Source organism: Balaenoptera ricei, chromosome 6 (genome assembly GCF_028023285.1).
Source record: "Balaenoptera ricei isolate mBalRic1 chromosome 6, mBalRic1.hap2, whole genome shotgun sequence".
In the NCBI taxonomy this organism is placed as follows: domain Eukaryota; kingdom Metazoa; phylum Chordata; class Mammalia; order Artiodactyla; family Balaenopteridae; genus Balaenoptera; species Balaenoptera ricei.
In genome coordinates, this window is record NC_082644.1 from 1843496 (window position 1) to 1863702 (window position 20207).

Consider the following 20207-nt stretch of genomic DNA (forward strand, 5'->3'; position numbering starts at 1 on the left):
GAGTTCATAGTCCCTGGGAAGAATCTCTCGTCAATGTGAGGCCAGCGGACTAGGAGGGAGGAAGGGAAGAAGGAAGGGAGAGGGGGCAGGGAGGGAAGGAGGGAGAAGGAAGGAAGGGATGGGGTGTACCATCCATCACCTCTTCCTTGGGGCGATACGTTTTCAGGGAGCCAAAAATGCCCTTTCCTACAACTTCTCCTCTCTCTCGCTCTACATTTAGAGCAACAGCCAGGAAACAGCAGAGTAGTAAGAGGGTGAGTGACTTCTGGTGGTTCACTGTAACTCTGGAGATGCAGACCACGTCACTAAAGTCTTATTACGACAGTAAGAGTTCTGACAGCAGTGCCTACTGCAGTTCGTGGTGACGAATGGCCTCCACAGGACCAATCATCTGTCAGTGACATTGGCAGAAGATGAACTTTCAGTCCAGAAAGCTACATAATTTGAAAATATGCTAAATGCTGAAGTTTGGGCCAAAAGCTATTCATCTAGCTTCACATTTAAAAGGGTATTTAAACAGCACTGAGGTGAGCAGAGAGTGAAACCAGAAGAAAAATCATGCGCCCTCTTTCTTGGCAAATCACCAGATTTGAAGGGATGTACTTTCCTTCAAAAGTGAGAAAACAGAAAAACCCACAAGAGATCAGTTCTTTTAAGAAAATAGACCATCTTCCTAAAATTATTCAGTCATGCTACAACTATTTATTGGGTGTCTGTACCAGGAATTAAGACAAACAAACACCTTTGGCCTAGGGTGCTTACATTCCAGTGGGAAATATAGAGAAAATAAACAAAAACATGGTAGAGATGGGAGATGTAGACAGAGACAGAGATTTGCAGCTGTGTAAGGCGTGGTGTGTGCTATGTATAAATGAGCAGGGGTCACAGTCGGCACAGCAGACGGGGGTCCATCGACAGCGCAGGAGGGGTGGTGGCAGCAGGCTAACAGCAGAGCAAGAAACTGAACAAGGTGGAAGAGTGAGACTGTGCACACATCTGGGGGAAGGTTCTGGAAGCAGCAGAAACAGCAAAGCCGTGCCCCTCGGACTGTTACGTGCCTACTGTCGGTGGAGCAGGTAGTGGGCTCATGTAGGAGAGCAGGACGTGGTTGAGTCCAACAAGGGAGCCTGGGACCAGGCTCTGTAGAAACTTACAGACCATCACAAGAACACTGGCTTCTACTCAAAAGTAATCTGACATATGAAAATGGATTTTTTTAGAAAAACGTATTTTGGAAAAATTCTTTGGCATCCTCAATGGAGGCCAAAAGATATGACCTCTTATGAAACAAGGCACAACCGCATAAGGTAAATGGACAATATAAATTGACATTTTAAAAATAATACTTAATTATGATATGAAAGGGTGACATAGGAAGTAGTGCACAATCTCAGGGAAACAAGTCCAGCAGCAGAATGAACATCCAATCCACATGGTATCCCTAAGGAGTAGATCTGAAACTTTAGAGACTGCATCAGAGACGCAGGAGATAAACTCAAGTGTTCTCTCATAATGAAGAAAAACAACAGTGGAGAACAGGAAAACGACTTTTGATTTAAAAAGTTATAACTTTTTCTGCAAACTGAACAAATCAAAACGGAAGCAAATATCAAAGATCTAACTTAAGAAATCTTTTCTCAGTTCCAGAATGACCTGAGCCCTGCACAATGCAAAGGTTCTTAACATTACTGAATTGCACACTTAAAACCGGTTAAGATGGCAAATTTAATGTTATATGTATTTTACCACGATAAAAACTTCTGAGCATGAAGACTGAAAGTTTTCATCATGTAATAACTAAAACATCAATAAAACATAAGAGGAAAGACACACAAAATAGAGAATTCTGGGGAAAAGAATTTAAATATACAGACTTTTAAAATACTCATATAATTACGTAGGCAGAAAGAAATAAACTATAAGAAAACAGGAATTAGCACAGTTCCTCTAGAGGAGATTTCAAGAGTCTGGTCCTCTATGACAGTAAATGCCAGAGGGCAGTGAAGTGATTCTAGTTTGATGTGATAAGTAAAAAGAATATTCCAAGAAATGTATGCCCACACTTGAGTCTTTTATGTGTGAAGGTTACAGAGAGATCTCTTCAAACAGGCCAAGGCAAAGAAGACCAATGACTCTGAAAGGCTTTTTGAAAAAGATTAAAAAGTTTGCAAGAAGACATATGCTTCTCTCCTGTATAGAGGTAAAAAATAAGAACTCAAACATGGGGAAGTTTTGGTCTAAAATGATATGCACCTGCTCTGTAGAAGCATCAACAACATAACAAGACGCCACTCATCACAAAAGTCCTGGAGGAATCCTCACCTTGGCAAACAGGATCCAATTTAGAGGGCATGCTAATCAATATACAAACACAGGGAGGAGTGGGTCCCTTTCACAATGCATCTTCATAAGGATGAAACCAAATATTTAATTATGAATTCTAAATTTCTCATTGTGGGATTAGACTCAAAATATTTATCTGAGCAGAAAATTTCATGGTAAGTTTATAACCATAGTCTTAAGTCCAACTAAATATAAATATATCTTTGCAAGGAACCAAATACACACCTATACTTAGAAACATGACTGAAAAGCAAAATGAGAACGTGATTGTTTTTGGAGAGCGAAACTAGGTGTAGGTGCTTTTTTTCTTCCTTCAACTTTCTGCATTAGCCAAATATTCTTTGATGAACTTGGGTTACTTTTTTACGAAAAATGAACTCTTTTATTACAAAATCATAAACACAAATCTTTTTGTAACCCAGATCTTTTAAAATCCATAGCTAGCACCCTTCAATCCTATGGGGCAATGTTTATCATACATGAAAATAGTAATCTGGGGCAAACCCAAATGCCCATTGGCCATAAATTCTATGATTGACAGAGGAGACAACAAAACTAATCATTACTCTCCCCACCCACCCCCAATCCTGTACCAGCCAAGACACTACCAAGCATTAAAGACTGGTGACTCCAAGAAGCTATCACTACAGGTGTAGAACAGAGCCCGGCCAGTAACGGAGACTCAGCCCCAGAAACCGTCCCCACAGTACCTTTGCCTTAGCGTCCTCGGGGTCATCTCCCTTGGAAGCCAGAAGCATGAGTCTCAGGACCAGGGATATGCTGAGAGGGAACTGCCCTCGCAGTTCAGGGACGTTGGATTTGATGAGCTTTTCGATTTTAGGGAGTGGAATATCAAAGAAATACACATCTCCTCCCAGGTCTTGACCTCGTCGTCCGGCCCGTCCAGACATCTGAAAACAGAATAGAATCACAAAGTAAATCTTTCCTGAACAGTTTCTCCATCACAGTATAAGAACTGAGCCTTTTATACTGGATTAGAGCAAGTCAACTGTGCAGATGTCCAACCATTACAGAACTGAGACTAAAATCCAACTGGGTACCAGGCAGGAAATTCACCGTGGTTGAGACAGAGCTGAAAATGAGACACTCGTCATCCTGATGTACTTATTTCATTCCCAAAACCGTGCTAGGTATTTGTATAATGATATACAGAAGACAGAACAGCAAGAAGAGAAAAAGACGAGACCCTGGTTTCAAGTTCACTTACAGCTGAACTTACTAATCCTCCTCTCTTCCTTCCCACCCCCCTCCTTTGTCCCTTTTCTCTCTCTCCCCTACACACATGTGTGCTGAGTGACAAATCACCATAAAAATTGTGCACAAACTGAGGAGATGCAGGAGTGAGATAAAATTCAGAAACGCTTGTACAAAAAAAGTTAAGAACAAACTCTACAGAAGTTACATTAGTTCTCGTTTAGGAAGTGCTCAGAATGTGCTAAGTCCTTTACACCTTTTTTATAAAGACCCTACAACCACCACCCTATGAGGTGAGTGTAATCAGTGTCCGCATTTTACAGCAGAGTAACTGGGGCTTGGGAAATGAGAAACTCACTGTAGGCAAACACCAGGAAGTGAAAGACCCAGGACTCCAACCTTGGCATTTCCACTCCCAAGTTCACCATCCATAACGCCGGCCCCAGACCCCTAAATGAGAGATTCCCAGAGATGATATGGGGAGAGGGTTCATGCCCAGAACAGCAGCAGAAGGAGAAATCAAAAGGACAGGGGTTGGTAAAATGGGGGAAAAACTAAGGATGTTGTATTGGGTAGGAACAAGGCCCATCAGGGAATAGAAAGGAAGTGCTCTGTGAGGAAGTGGGGTGGCGGGGGGCACCTGGATAAAACCTGTAATGTTGGCTAATAGATGTAGCAGAAATATTCCCCAAGTGATCCTGAGCAGGAAAACCATCTGCGTTCAGGACACAGTGGAGTCAGGAGACCTGTAAATTAGGAAAACTGTTTAATTACTACAAGCTAAAAATGTATGATGAAAGATGGCGGAAATGGAAATTGCAAGGCCAAGATCAAAACCACTGGAGGAGAATAACAAAGTCGGCTTGGTAGTACAGTGCACAGCAGGGGCAAAGACAAGAGAAGCATGAAAGAGAACCCCAGGGCGTAAAGTCAGGGGCACAGGGGCTAGACGAGGAGAGAGTCCTCAAGCACCTTGCACGTGTGTCTTCCCTACAAATCACTTCATTGAATTCTTGCAAATGCCATGGGGCCGTCCTTATCATCCCTATTCTGGAGATAGCAAAGAAGGACCAGGCAGGTTAGATATCGCACCCAAGGTCACGTAACACCAAGCCAGTGACCTGCCCGCTATACCACAGCTAAACGTGACTGTCAGGTTTGCAGGAAAGTCCCCGTGAATTGCAGCACGTTTGCAAACCAAAGGCTCGCCTTTCTTACTCTTTTAGTGCCCTATTTTAGCAATGCAATAGGGAGTTTCTACATATCACAATACCTGTCTGTAGTTTAAAGCATCCAGATAGACTGAGTTTTGAGCAAAAACCACAGATTTACAAGGCATGTTGATTCCTAAAGCAAGTGTCCCTGTAGCGGTCACCACCTAGAAGGAGAATAAAACAGTTACTTCATAAAATAGCATTTCAGTGGAATGCCATGGAGTGACTGAAAGCCTTGAACTACAGGCTCTAGCACGTTGCCGTTCTTGCTGTGTCATATCTCACGGCTCAGGGCCTTGCCCCTCACTCTGCTCTGCCCAGAATATTCTTCTCCCATGTATCCATTTATCTGGTTTGTTCAGTCCTCCGCTCAAATGTCAAATAGAAATTTCTAGACCACCACATCCAAAATGACGGCCCTGTCCTCATTATCCCTACTCATGGCATTAATGACCACCTCAAGTGTATCACCTGTGTGTTTACTGTCCTGCCTCAGACTCCAAGCCCCTTTCACTACTGTGTACTCCACCCCGCAAAAAGAGTACCAGGCACGTGACAGGTGCTCAGGAAATGCTTTGTAATAAATGACTAGAAAGGGAACTTCCCACAACAGGGAATAATACTGTTACAGACCCACTTACGGGCAGTGGCCAGCCTCACCCACTATAACTTATCTGTGAGGATTATCTCTATGGAAATAAATTATCTAAGTAATAAGAGCAAATTAAGTTTCATCTTTTTCCCTGAATTGCCATAATAACTGACCAGAAAAGGAGTAGGGCAAATTTTACAGTTTCTTAAATAATCTATTTTTACTCATTTTTTTCATATAATGCTGGGTATTTCTAATTGTTATTTCTATTTATATTGATTATCATAAAGTCATAGTTAAGGTTAATGGTGAAGTATATGGAATAATTTTCTTTAATTATTCTGAACCTGATATCGATACTCTGTCAAAATGAAACACACCATTTATTAACTGTTTTTATAAAGTTCTTCAATAAGAACATGAATGGGAAAAGAAAGAACATTAAATTTAGACTATAACTAGAATAAATACCTTTTGAAAAATGTGTTCTCAATAACAAAGCTATCTCTATTTCCATAGTACTTTTCCTAGAGGGATCTAGTTATCCATTTACTAAGCTACTGGTAATTGAGCAACTACTATTTAACAGATACTATTTTAGACCCAGGATATGCTGATCAAAATAGTTATGCCTCCTTACCTCAATTCATAATCATGTAAAAAATTTTGTTTCTGGTTATTGACTTTTAAAATAAATAAATACCTTGTTATTAGTTAAGAAAAAAGCTAAACAAAGTTGTTAATGATACATTTTGGGGTTTTTTCCAGATTACAGAATTACCCTTAAATTAGGATGTCAGATTTTCTTCAAGATTTATTTATTAAGATTAAAAGATACTCCCTAGAGTAACAGAATCAATCTCTCTCCTCCCCACCACACACAAATATAATGTACATAATTCAAAAAATTAATGTGACAAATTAGAAAAAGTCAGGGTCTATTTTAAAATATTACTCAAGGTCTAAATTAACTAGGAAATCACATAAGCCCTCTTTGTGAATGTATCCAGAGTATCCCCTCACATCTTTATAGGACACACCAAATACAACATAACAAGGGCTGGGTGTCAAGTGATTCAGGGAACCTTCCTCCTGTCCGCCACCAGGGACAGGACGGAGTATGAGGGTGGCATCGCTAAAGTCGGCCGAGCCGTGCAGCGGGCCCCGGGGAAGCGGTACATCCTTGTTCTTATTTCAGCTATTACACCGGGAAAAGACCTGATCGAAATGCTACCCTGAATGTCCTCCACACCCATGAAAAGACGTCTACAGCCAAAATCACATGAACAGCTGACAAAATGCCATCGACATTATAAATGAAAAGTGGGCGTTTATTCCTAGATCGCCACAGGTATATTTCAAACATAGTTGGAAATAGTTGGAACAGTACTTGTTTAGGGGATACTTGAATCTCACGAAAAAGAGATAAACTGAATGAGAGATTTCAAACGCCCTCCCTCAACTAAATGAGATGGAAAATGCAGTGGTGTCATGGGACGTTAAAAAAAAAAAAGACAGAATTAGATGGCAAAAAATGGTTATTTTCCACTCGTTATGGGTGCTCAGCTTCATACAGACAGAGTTTCAAGTTTTCAAATGAAGAACTTTACTTACCCTAATAAATCCTTTCCTAAAAAGAATCTCAACTAACTCCTTTTCTTTGGCGCTCAAAGAGCTGTGATGATATCCAATCCCCCTTGCTGCCAAAGCCTTCAGTTTGGCGCCTTTCCTTGAGAATTTCACTCGGTCAAACACCCTCTGCAAAGTCTGAAAGAAGCAAGAGTTTTAGGGATTTTGATCATCTCTTATCTAATTTTAATTTAAATCAGAATTTAAAATGGTGAAATGAAAGTAACAGGCACACTATATAATAATTTAGCTAAATGAGGCCAATTATTTGAAATTAACTCTACATATAAAAAACATTTTATGGGAACAACAGTAACTATCAGAAATGTTCTAAAGTCTTGGAGCAGAATGTCTCGTGCCGTTTCACCCCATTTCAGGGGTGAGAAGTACTGACCAAGCGGTAGACAATCCCCAGAGGAGGTGCAAGTGTGGCCGCTCCAGCCTGCGGGAGGTCAGATCAGCCCTAGGAGTTCTCCCTGGGGAGAGCGATTTCTCCAAGCAGAGCAGGTTCCTTACCTTATATGGTCTGGGAAGGCTTCCTTCTCACTGTAAATTGGTCACAGATAGCCTTAAAAATATTCCTGCCCTAAGGAGGAAATCCACTTGCATGCAGAGTTTTATGTGCTAAAATAAGCACTGCTTATGAAAGAGAGAAGAAAAGAAAAAACCAAAAACCCTAAGAATCCAAAAGCAAAATACCCTCCATTGTACAGTCAACTATACAATGGGATATCAAGGACCCATGAAAATGATGATGGTTCTCGAAAAGGAGGAAACCATGAAATTTACAAAAGAATGTATACAATAGAATGCACATATACACACACAGGCATATGCCTGTATGCACCTATGTGTGTATGTATGTGTGTATGTATGTGTGCGTGTGTGCGTGTGTGTGTGGTCACAAAGATGTGAAAGGTTCATCCAGAAGGGCAGTGATTACTTCCGACTGTTGGCATGGCTTTTATTGTTACTAATTTATTTTTTCAAATTCGTCTACCAAACGCATGCATTATTTGCACTATAAAACATTTTGAAGAAGAAACGGCACACCACATTTAGATATTTCAATGTCTTTTCGGTGGCATGTTTTGACTGTAACATAGAAATCCTGAGCTTTGGAGAAATTGTGTATATATTATTTCAAGTGTATTGGACCGCATGTACCGAAATATTCGGTTGAGGCGTGTGAGACCGGAGCATAGAATTCAGGCTGTGAAAAACAGTATTGCAGGAAGAAATCACGGAAGGACAGCCACCCCCAGGGGTTAACTATTAACAAGCACGAAATCATCTATAAACCTAATCCTGTCTTCTTCAAACACACTCCGCAGAGCCCTCAGGGTTAGGTACAGACAGAGAGCCATGCACAAGGATTTCTGTTCTGGAAGCGACAGCACCGAGGTATCACACCCGGCAGCGTCTGGAGCTGACCGGTATTAGCGGGAGCGTGAAATGATTTCCAGGAGCACTGCTCCATCCTAAGGGCTCACCTCAGCGTCTATGGCCTTCTGATCAGCATATGTGCAGTCCTGAGGGATCTCCAAGTTCTTCTCGAGACTCTTGAGGAGATTATCATGTTCAGCTTCACGGATTAGGCTTTGATCCATTTTTCTGGGATTTTTCTGGCTTCTTTTATCTCTGTTTATAAAAACAAATTTTAAGTAATGAACGGCCACATTTGGCCGCCATAGGAAGCCCGGGACGTCCTTGATCCCCTCATCACCCAGACATTCACTGCTACATACACCCGGATCACCCTGAACGAACCTTCTCCCTCGGAAGCCTCTGGAACTTGTGTTCCCTCATCAGAAAAGTCCCCTACTGTGTCTCAATAGTCCCCTCCTTTCCTCCTACTCTAAGCATCCTTCTTGCCAAATCCAGTTCTCCCGATATGACCCCCCTGTCCCTTGCTAAAGTGATGGGCATTCTCTCTTTCACAGGCTTGGAGGAAGGTAGGTGCCCCTGGCCCCACATGGCCGAGTGCAGGCCAACTCCTCCTCTCCGCCTGCGGACGCTACAGCAGCTCCGAGTTTGGTTGCCAAGGGCTCTTGGTGGCACCATCCCCTGCAGAAGTGCCCTCTGCTGACAAGAGCCCCCAAGAAATGCCTGGAAGGTTACAACACCTCCTGGGACCGGGAATGTGGCCCCCAGCCAGTACCTGACTGATAAGCGGCACACGAAACAGCCCCCTCGACCCACGCTGGCACGTCCTGCCGTGTGCCCAGGCCTCCCGGTTGGCCGGGGTCGGCATGTTCCAGCAGCGCCACACCCTTACGCCTCTTCCTCACTTTCCCTCTGTTGCTTCCTCGCTTTCTTGCAGGCCCCGCTCAAGCACACCCCTTCCACAGATCACTTCCACGAGGTCCCATCTCAGATCTCTGCGAGGAATCTGGCCTAAGACGCTGCCCCACAAGCACTGGCTTGGACTCAGTCACCAAAGCGCATTATCCATCGCTCCTCACGGGAACCGCCTTTCAGACACCCACATCTCTGGTCCTTTCTTGGTCTGTTTCTGGTGAAGGAGAAAAGCTGCTGCCGTTATCAGTAAACAAAGGATGCTGCAGCCATCAAGCCACTACAGTCACCCCGACGGTGAGCCCTGAGGGAACTCAGGCTGGAGACCCATGGGCTGCCCACCGCCAAGCCCACAGCCTCTGCAGCCCCCCTCCATGGTGCACCCCGAGGACACTCAGGATGGGAAAGCACACGACACTGGCCGCAGACAGCTGAGGTGCAGAGCAAAGGAATGATTCCAGTGAGCCCAGACTCTTGCATCTTCCCATACACTGAAAAGTGCTAAACTCCTTAACTTGAGATGCCTGGTTTTCTTTAATGAACAGTCATCTTTTGATGTTCCGACTACCTGGCCTTTGTTGCAAACACTCCTCTACATCCTGGCTCCCCGCTTACCTCTTGGGAGCAGCCCCTCGGAGCTGTCTGAGAGGCTGCCTCCCGGGCTTAAGTCCTTAGAACGTCCAGCAAACAGAACCTAATTCTCAACTTTTAGGCTGTGCTTTTTTGTTTTAGTCGACACTCTCACCTTTGCACATAAGACAGCTCCTAATATGAGAATATGTGCTAACCAGTGTCCCGTCTAACTCCATTTCAGGGGTGAGAAATACAGACGAAGCAGTGGACGCACCACCAACTCACTTCCTGTGACATTCCCTTCACCTCCAGGGGCAATGCCGGGACCAGCACAGGCAGAGGACTAACGGAGGCCCCCATACTGTTGTCTAAGGATTTCTAAGTTTTAAATTGAGGTACCAAACTTTCAGATAAAATACATCCTCCTCCTACCCTGACAAATAGAGCCCCGTAACCACCTGGAATCTGAAGGGTGAGAGTGAGCTCCAGAGGGATGTCCCCTGAGCTGCACCAACTCCTAACTTGAAGGGAATGGCTGCAGATGGGGAGGCCGGCGTGGGGTTCTCTGAAGCACAGGGCCCGGGGCAAGGGTCCCAACACCCTCAGTGTAATCATGGTGCTGAATGAGGTAGGAAAATGCTGACTGAAAGAAAACGCACAACCTAAAAGTTGAGAATTATGTTCTATTCGGTGGACATTCTTAGGACTTCAGGCCCAGGAGACAGCATCTCAAATAACTCTGAGAGACTGCTCCGCGGAGGTGAGGCAGGGGGGGCTGGGAGCCAGGATGCACAAGAGTGTTTGCAACAAAGACCAGGTGGTCGGAACATCAAAGGATGACTGCTAACTAAAGAAAACCAGACACCTCAAGTTAAGGAATTTAGCGCTTTTCTGTGTATGGGAAGATGCAAAGTCTGGGCTCACTGGAATCATTCCTTTGATGTGCACCTCAGCTCTCTGGGGCCAGTGTCCTGTGCTTTCCCATCCTGAGTCCCCTCAGGGTGCACTGCCGGGGAAAGTGGTGGCTTGACGGCTGCAACATCCTTTGTTTACCGATAGGACAGCAGCATTCTTAGTTCATGAAAACATTCGTCTTATTTTTAAAGCTTGACTTGTTGGTCACTAATGCAACTTGACATCGTGACTGCCAGCGTCCTGAAGAAAAGCTGTCTAAGGACTAGTGATTGAAAAGGCTGACACCTACCATCACTTCCAGGGAAACAGCATAACAGGCAGAAGGAAGAGACACAGAAGTGTCAGCAGGAAATTCTGACTTGCTCCAGAATGTGAAAAATCTGAGCCCGAGAAGCTCTAAAAGCTGTTTCAACTTCCAGGGAAGTAACTACCAATCATTGCAAAATATTTATGGGCCAGCTGTGACCTGCCAAGCAATGTGTTAAGACTGTGTAAGCAGCTCTTTACAGGAAACCGCCCTCAGCAGGAAGCCCCTTTCCTTGTCACTTTAGCAGAGCTGCACTGTGACTTTTCACCAGGCATCCTGTGCCTTACTCATCTCCAGCCCAAGCACAGCTTTCAAGTCTTTTGATCACACAATACTTTGCCTAACTTATCGGTTCTTTCTGTAGGTCAAAGAAGGAGGAGAGAAGAGTCAGTAATTAACAGGTGACCAGATCTCTGCCCAAGCTTCCCCTTCAGCAATCTCCCGAACAAACTGCGTGAACAAGAGAACATCTAGAGGAAGATCACGAGGAGTCCACGAGCCTGCACACAGTGGGGGACGGCGGTGACCCTGACCCCCCATCGCAGTGATTAACTGAGATTACTCCCCTCCTTCCCTTTACAACTTCCATGGCCGAGCAGAATCTCAGAGGTGGTTTTGGGGGGACACTGAGTCCACCATCTCCCCAGACTGCTGGCATCCTGATTAAAGGAACCTTTCCTTTCTGCCGACGTTTGGGAGTATGTAATTGATTTTGTAAGCAGCAAGCAGCAGGACCCGAGTCATTCGAGAACAACGGGATATATTAATAAAAAGAGGAAAACGCACGGTCCCTGCTGTGAGAGAGCTAACAATTTAGGAAAAAGACAGCAACACATCATAATCGACCTACTAAATACTGCAGCGTAGCAAGAGCCCGGGAGAAAGGGCACTAAATCTAAGTGGGGCATGAGGGCAAGCTTCAGAGAGGGACAGCAAACTCATGAGCAGAAGCTCTGGGGGCGAGCTGGAAGGAGGGAGCTCAAGGCAGAAGGGCCTGGTCACGGGAAAGTGCAAGAGGACGTGTCACGCAGGGAGAAGAGTAAATATCGAGTATCGTCGGATGAGAGTAGTAGGACGTGATCTGAAAAAGTGAGGGCAAAACTCCAAACATGGTGACCCACCAACAATGGCCCAGGAGAACGAACAGTGAGTGTGGGTAGGTTAATCAATGAGAACGTCAGCAAGAGCGGTGTCAGCTACACTGCAGGGCGGGGAGCCTCGAAGCTCCCAAGTCCAGGAAGAAGACCGCTGTGATCGCCCGAGGAAGACGCGAGCCCGTCTAGACCAGGCTGCCACTGAGGATGGGAGGGTGGGAGGAAGGGAAGACGCATCTCAGACCCAGAGTCATCAGAATGAGACACCGAGAACAAGGCGGGAGCCAGGAGCACACACAGTTCTGCGAAGCCCAGAACTGGCCTGCAAATAAGGGACAGCTAGGATGTCTGTGTAGCCCAGTGTACATTCCTGGTGGGACTTGCGACGTATTTCAGCCTTCCAACCACCAGCGTGCTGAGTCACATACTCACATTGTCTTCTGTGGCTCAAGGGATTTTCTAAGTTTTCGAAGTTTGTTCTCCATGTCATGGGCCTCCTTATCAGCCTTGAGGGGCCTCCTGCTCTGTTGCTTTATCTCTAGGAACGTTTTCACACTTTCAGCGCTTTTCTCTACATCCCCTAAGTTAAATCTGGAAACAAAGGAAAAGAATGCTTGCCTTGAAAGTAATGTGATAAATACAATTCAGTCATATAGCCATCCACTGCTGTCATCCTGACACACAGCTGTTGAGTTTTTAATCTCCACTTTTATGAGCTTCATCCTGAACAGGCACACGAGGTGTTCTGGGTCAGCAGACCCATCATTAACCAACTTACAGGAAACAAGAAGTCCCCTCCTGGGGCAATGGCAAGCAGAGCCCCCAGAGATTTCTCCTGGAAGAGGGGTCAGGCATCCCACAGGCAAGGAACAGATAACAATGGATTTTCTCTATTTACAGAAGAGAGATGTTCCTCCTCCCCCTCTTAAGAGGTGAGAAAAAAATTTTTTACTCTTTTTTATTTATTTTTATTGTTATCGTAGTTGTTCTTGTATTTAATTCCACTGGTCTTTAGGTCTGCCTTGTAACAGAATCAAAGACCCTTAGTATTAGATAAATATATGTAAGTCCAGATATTTTTTTTCCCAAAGTATAGTTGATTTACAATATCATGTTAGTTTCAGTTGTACAACATAGTAATTCAGTATTTTTGAAAATTCTATTCCATTTAGGTTATTACAAGATCAGGGCTATCATTCCCTGTGCTATACAGTAGGTCCTTGTTGCCTATCTAATATATAGTAGTTTGCATCTGTTAATCCCAAACCCCTAATTTGTCCCTCCCCACTTTTCCTCTTCCCTTTGGTAACCGTAAGTTTGTTTTCTATGTCTGTGTGACTGTTTCTGTTTTACTTATACATTCACTTGTATTATTTTTTAGATTCCACCTATAAGTGATAGCATACAGCATTCGTCTTTCTCTGTCTGACTTATTTCACTAGAGAATATTATGGTTAGTGAAATAAGTCAGATTTCGTGACAGCCAAATCTTTTGTGAATTTTAGTGCCTCCTTTGCTTTTCTCTGTGTTTTTTTGTTTTCAGTTTTATTGAGACATAATTGACATATAACACTGTATACGTTTAAGTTATACAAAACATGACAAGTTGATAAAGGTTTACATAGCAAAATGATGACCATAATAAGGTTAGTTCACAAAACCACCACCTCACAAAGTTACCTTTTTTTCCTTTTGTGGTGAGAACATTTAAAATCTACTCTTAGCCACTTTCAAGTATGCAATACAGTATTGTCACCTGTAGTCACCATGATGGAATTAGATCCTCAGGACTTATTCATTACATAACTGGAAGTCTGTACCTTTGACCAGCATCTCTCCCTTTCTCTCACCCTCATGTCCCTGGCAACCAGTAATCTACTCTCTGTTTCTATGAGTAAGGCTTTTTCAGATTCCACATACAAGTGAGATCATATAGTAAAATTTTGCTCTTTTAGGCAGGATGGAGAGAATTGGGGGTTTTCATCCTAACTTCTTGGATTGTGACCATTTCTTTCTAGAGACCAGGTAAACCCAGGAGTTACTGGCCTCTACAATCCAGAAATGTCTCCAGAGTCTGGGCTTTATACCTTTTGAAATGGAAATACCTAGGGACATATGGTCCAGACTTCCTGGCACCTTGGGACTTAAACTAGCATATTGTAAGGCTACTTTAATTTTATGTGGGGTAATGGTGTGCATAAACATTCGATCTCTTTTGTAAAAAACCTAGGTATTGACTGAAAATTAACAAGACCTAATTAAAAATACACTAGTTTATAGTAAAAGGAGAAGAAGAAATGGAGAAGGAAAACAAAATAAAGAAGGTAATATGTAATAGCACAAGTAAAATTATTTTTGTAAGAACTGAACTAGAAAGGTGTAGTTTTAAATATGCACTCTAATAACAAAAGGGCACCAAAAATCGTATTGAACACTATTTTACCAGAGTCAAGTTTGCGAAACTTCCCTCTACTTAAAAGAATGCATCTGGGCTTCCCTGGTGGCGCAGTGGTTGGGAGTCTGCCTACCAATGCAGGGGACGCGGGTTCGAGCCCTGGTCTGGGAGGATCCCACATGCCGCGGAGCAACTAGGCCCGTGAGCCACAGTTGCTGAGCCTGCGCGTCTGGAGCCTGTGCTCCGCAGCGGGAGGGGCTGCGGCGGTGAGGGGCCTGCGCACCGCGATGAAGAGTGGCTCCCACTTGCCGCAACTGGAGAAAGCCCTCGCACAGAAACGAAGACCCAACACAGCCATAAATAAATAAATAAATAAATAAATAAAAATTTAAAAAAGAATGCATCTAATACAAATTACAACCAAAAACAAAGTAAATGACTTACAAAAAAAACAGTGCAGGTAACTTCTCCATTTGCCTTAGCTTTTCAACGAGAAATGGAAACATAACTGTCATGTTTTCTGAACTAACAACCGGAGGACGAAGATTCCTCAGGACCATTCTGGCCTGTGGCAGTGAAAAGAAAATTACTGTAAGTTCTGCATAATGAAGACATGAATTCCTGCTTCTGGCTAAAACATGTTCATAGTTATCTAATCTATATTTCTGTGGTTCTTTAATAGAATATGTAACAAAAACAAAAATAATGAAAGTATAAGATAAAGCATTGCAAAAGAACCATCAAAGAAATATATAAATCAATATTTATATATCATATACTAGAGAACAGAAAGATAAACAGTAATAACCACGCGCGTGCACGCGTGCAATTTAACATGCAATTTTTTAAGGCAACACAAATCAGTCTGGAAGAGGATTATCTGGTAAATGATGCTGGTTCTACTACATGGCAGGAGGTGGGGTAAATCAGTTTCTCTCTACATCATGTAACATATATATACATGATATAAGTTTCTCTCTATATCATGTATCACTCACAAATACATTTTAAAGGTTTTTCTTGACAAAACAAGTGGAATAAAATACAATTATATAGGAGCAGGAGGAGATAATCTAAGTTAAAATATAATGGGAAAAACTCACCTGAGAAAACTCTAATACATGTCACACCCCAAAAATCAGAAACCTTAATATGTGACAACAGAGCGAACTCCAAAATAAAAAGACCCGCAACTTACTTAAAACAAATATGCATAACTCATACGACCCTGGACTAAGGTTGTAATACAAAAATAGTTCCTACAAATTAAAATAAAAATCATAAAAGAAAAAAAAACTTTCCAGATGAAAAAGAGATAAAGGGATGAAAAGCTCTTCTCAGCTGCTGTCACTGTGATTCCAATCCCGAGCACCATGACCAGGACCGTGGAAAGGGCCCCTCTGTCCTCATCCGTCAGAACGTGGAGCACACGTCGGGGGAGGGACAGAGGACAAGACAAGGACATAGGTCCTTTCTCTCTCTCTAGTCTATCTCAGAATCACGGGACTTCATGCTCAACTGAAAATCCTACAATGGAAGTTGAAGATTTAAAAAGCCAGAAGATAGCAATGACCGCACAGCACAACTCAAGGGAACTAGGACACAGAGGTGCTTCACCCAAAACACGTGTGAGAATTACCTCCTTGACGTGACCGCTCCTCACCCAGCCTGTCAGTTCTGCCTTTAAGCTCTCTTCATACTTTCGAGCGTCCGTCTTTCGAATGACTATTTTATTCTTAAAATGAACGAATTCCTCCGGACACAACTCCTTGAAAAGGAATACCACAAAATTCAATAAAATCATGCAAGAAAATCCAAAAGTGTCTCTCAGCAATATGTCTCATTAACAGAATTACAAGCGTCTTGAGAGTAGAGGTTGAACTTCTATCTCTCCATCATTTCTGGTGTGTAAACCTAATAGGATGGTGAACTCTTAAGGCAGAATGTACAGCAAAACCAAACAGGAGATGAACACAGATGGACAGAGAGAAGGGAGGGGCGTGAGAGGAGAGAAAGGCAGGAACAGAAACCCAGGACCCAGCACACAGGAGGGGAGATGAAAGGATTGTCCTATCACAGAAAGTGAAAGAGGAAGCGTGCTCAGGAGTTCAGGGGCATTCCGCCCAGCTACAGGAAAACACAGACTGTCAGGAGGAAGGCTGTCAAGAGATGGGGCAACCTTATCTTGGAAAGAGTCCACTGGTAACTTTCAAAGATCAGATGCAAGTGATCGGAAAGAGTGAGAGCTTGTCTTTGTCAACAGCAGTTACCATCCACTTCAATCAATTCAAAATAATTGCAGAATTACTATTTACCTGAGCCCTGGGCCAGCTTTCCCAGAATTCAAACATGGTATCATAAAGCTGGATCATTTCTCGAGGTGAAAGGGTCAGGTCAGAAGGGAATCCAAACTTTTCAATCTATGTTTAAAATAAAATTGAAAAATTTAATATTCCTTCTATTCCGTCTGACGTTCCATCCTCTGCCTCAGCATCACTCATCATCATGAACCCGAAGACACTGAAAACAGCACTGATCTAAAAGGCTCAATAATGGCTCAGCGCAAACAAAACACTGACCAAGAGTGTCCCTGATTTACTAAGAGAGAAAAAAAAAACCCAAAAGCCCACCAAAAGGTTTTTGTATTTCCTAAGACCTTTCAGCTGAGCCAGTTCTCTTACGAGGGCTGGGAGGCTCAAACATCTGTGCACTCAGTTGAGACAAGAACACACAGCCTCCACCCTGCAGCTGGAAGTGGAACTGATTTAATTATGGATATGATTCCTGGCTTTTGAGCACCAAGCCAGGCTAAAAGGGGGCAAATCTGATGTTCTCAAGTCCTGTGATAACTTGAAGGTCACGTTCAAGACACGCAAGGAAACTTCTCCCCAGGTTACTGACTTGGTTCTCCTAAGCCTTCTGGATAGCCACGTCATTATTTTTCCACAAATATTTTATAATATAGATTAAAAATTCCTGTTCTCCAAAAGCTTGTCCTGCAGTAAATGCTACTGGATTCAACCACTGTTGCTACGAATCCACTGCCTGTGAAACTATGATCCCTGAGACACTGGCAGGTTTTGGGGACGGGGGCGGGGTTTTATTCTAGGAATAGGCTTCCTCAGGGGTTCTCACTGGAAACGTTAAATCTCCAAGAAGGGGCTACAGTATCCAGATTTCTCCAAAGTTATTTGACAATAGGGAACTTGTTTTAGTAAACAGCTACTAAGTTATGAAACTCAGGTTTGGAAGTTCTGGGCTAAAAAAAGCCACCCCAAACAATACAGCTGAAAAAAATTGTTTGGTAGGATGGAAAGTGCAATCAAGTTTGAATCAGAAGATCTAGTTCTAATTCTACCTCTAAATGCTAGTTCCTCATTTACAATATAGGATCAAAATATCTGTCCTGCCACCTTACAGACTGTGCTAAAAGCAAACAAGATAAATACATCAGTACAGGTTTTTTTAAACTTTTTAAACTAGTAGATAAATAAGTCTTGAAGAGCTAATGCCCAGTATGGTGATTACAGAAAACGAAGCTGTATTATGAACACCAAACATGCTAAGAGACTAGATCTTAATTGTCCCACCACAAAAAAGGGATGAGGGGCTTCCCTGGTGGCTCAGTGCTTAAGAATCCCCCTGCCAATGCAGGGGCCACGGGTTCTATCCCTGTTCCGAGAAGATGACACATACCGCGGAGCAACTAAGCCCGTGCGCCACAACTACTGAGCCTGAGCTCTAGAGCCCGCGAGACACAACTACTGAGCCCGTGCACCACAACTACTGAGCCCGTGAGCCACAACTACTGAGCCTGTGCTCTAGAGCCCGCGAACCACAACTACTGAGCCCGTGCACCACAACTACTGAGCCCGTGAGCCACAACTACTGAGCCTGAGCTCTAGAGCCCGCGAACCACAACTACTGAGCCCGTGCACCACAACTACTGAGCCTGCGCTCTAGAGCCCGCGAGCCACAACTACTGAGCCCGTGCACCACAACTACTGAGCCCGCGCGCCTAGAGCCCATGCTCCGCAACAAGAGAAGCCACCGCAATGAGAAGCCTGCACACCGCAACGAACAGTAGCCCACGCTCGCCGTAACTATAGAAAGCCTGCGCGCATCAACGAAGACTCAACACAGCCAAAAATAAATAAATAAATTTTTAAAAATAATAAAAAGTAAAAAATGTTTAAAAAAAAAAAAGGAAGGGATGAGGACTCAGACTTGACACAGGTGGCAGACACACTGCAAAATAAATGTATCAAATCAACATGCTGCACCCCTTAAACTTACACAAGGTTTTATGTCAAACATATTTCAATTAAAATAATCAACCAGGCTCTGAATAAGGCTTGTAAAAATCTATAGGATGCAGGTGATTTCCTGGAGTCACTGTTTAGCATCTCAGTCTGAGCACTGAACTAAACAAACAGAAAAAAACTACATTCTGCCAAATAGTACATGAATATGTTATTTTGGAATGTTAGCATTTTCTTCTCTTATTATTACTACTTAAAAGTGGCAACTTATTTAGCCTAAATAAAATAAAATAAATCCAAGAACTATCATAATTTTTAAGACACAAATCTTCTGTTTTGGTCACGAGAATGCTTATGATTTCTTAGGGCTTTTAAGCTTTTAAAAAAGCCTGCGTGTCCTTATTTCTACCATGGAGGGCAATTCTGCCTTTGCCACGGGTTTGTTGTCAGAATTAAGTTACGTAATACGTGGCATAGGCCTAGTAAACTGCCTGGCATGTGATCGATGCCTCAACTGTCGCTGTGACTGATGAATGACCAACCTACAGGTCTTAATGTTTTTAATCAATTTCACAACTCCGTGGCTAAAAGCTGGGCATTCCCTTCAGTTGGTCTTCACTATACGATAACTTACGAGCTGGTAAAAAACTGAGCCAGCCCAGGTGTAAAAGGAAGAGACATAAAAGGTCACAGATTCACACCCTCCTTCATTTATGAACACACAGCATTACCCACGACGTTGTTTGGGCAAATCACATCGTCCCCAACCTCGCAGGTGACAGAAGCACTGCTCCACGTGCAGGCGAAAAAGACCAGTGGCTCAGCTCCTCCCACACTTGCTGGGGCTGACACCGCCATCCCACCCCACCCCCGGCAGCCTGCAGCTGTCCCTGGGGGGCCGGACAACTCTCCACTCCGCCAGAAACGAGCCTCATGTGAAGGTGGGCACTCCCTCACCTCACTCATCTTGCCCCCCTCCCTTCTGGAACCACCCCTGTGACAGAGCTACAGAGCGGACGCCCAAGGGGGACGGCTCTTCTCTTTACGTTGCCACAGCTCGTTACGCTTTTCCACGCCACCTGCTCTCGCACATCAATCTGAAGTCTACTACACAAGATCAGGAAGCATCTCCTTGTTCAGAAAGGCCGACTTGCTTTTTATCACTGATGCTTTAGGAAACATCCCATACACACAGCTGCCAAAATACATATTTAACACTATCCAAGCCCCATTCCTATTGCCAACGTCCGGGAGCCTGAAGGAGACTCATGCAGCAGCGTGACCTTTGCAGAGGTCACATGGGGTTAGGGGAGCGGGAGCAGCTTCACAGTTATTCCATTAATAGGTACTGAGATACAGGAAAGGCACTT

General features: G+C 43.6%; 1 protein-coding gene across 1 annotated transcript in view; it reads right to left on the reverse strand.

Moving 5' to 3' along the window:
* Positions 1-20207, reverse strand: part of LOC132368134 (probable ATP-dependent RNA helicase DDX60) — an 83460-nt gene that overhangs the window by 17411 nt on the left and 45842 nt on the right. Inside the window, exons 23-30 of the mRNA XM_059926712.1 lie at positions 16891-16995; positions 16215-16343; positions 15020-15141; positions 12613-12771; positions 8487-8634; positions 6979-7131; positions 4832-4936; positions 3054-3254 (exon numbers count right to left, since the gene is read on the reverse strand). Of these exons, the coding sequence (XP_059782695.1) occupies positions 3054-3254; positions 4832-4936; positions 6979-7131; positions 8487-8634; positions 12613-12771; positions 15020-15141; positions 16215-16343; positions 16891-16995 (1122 nt within the window). The remainder of the gene's footprint in view (positions 1-3053; positions 3255-4831; positions 4937-6978; positions 7132-8486; positions 8635-12612; positions 12772-15019; positions 15142-16214; positions 16344-16890; positions 16996-20207) is intronic.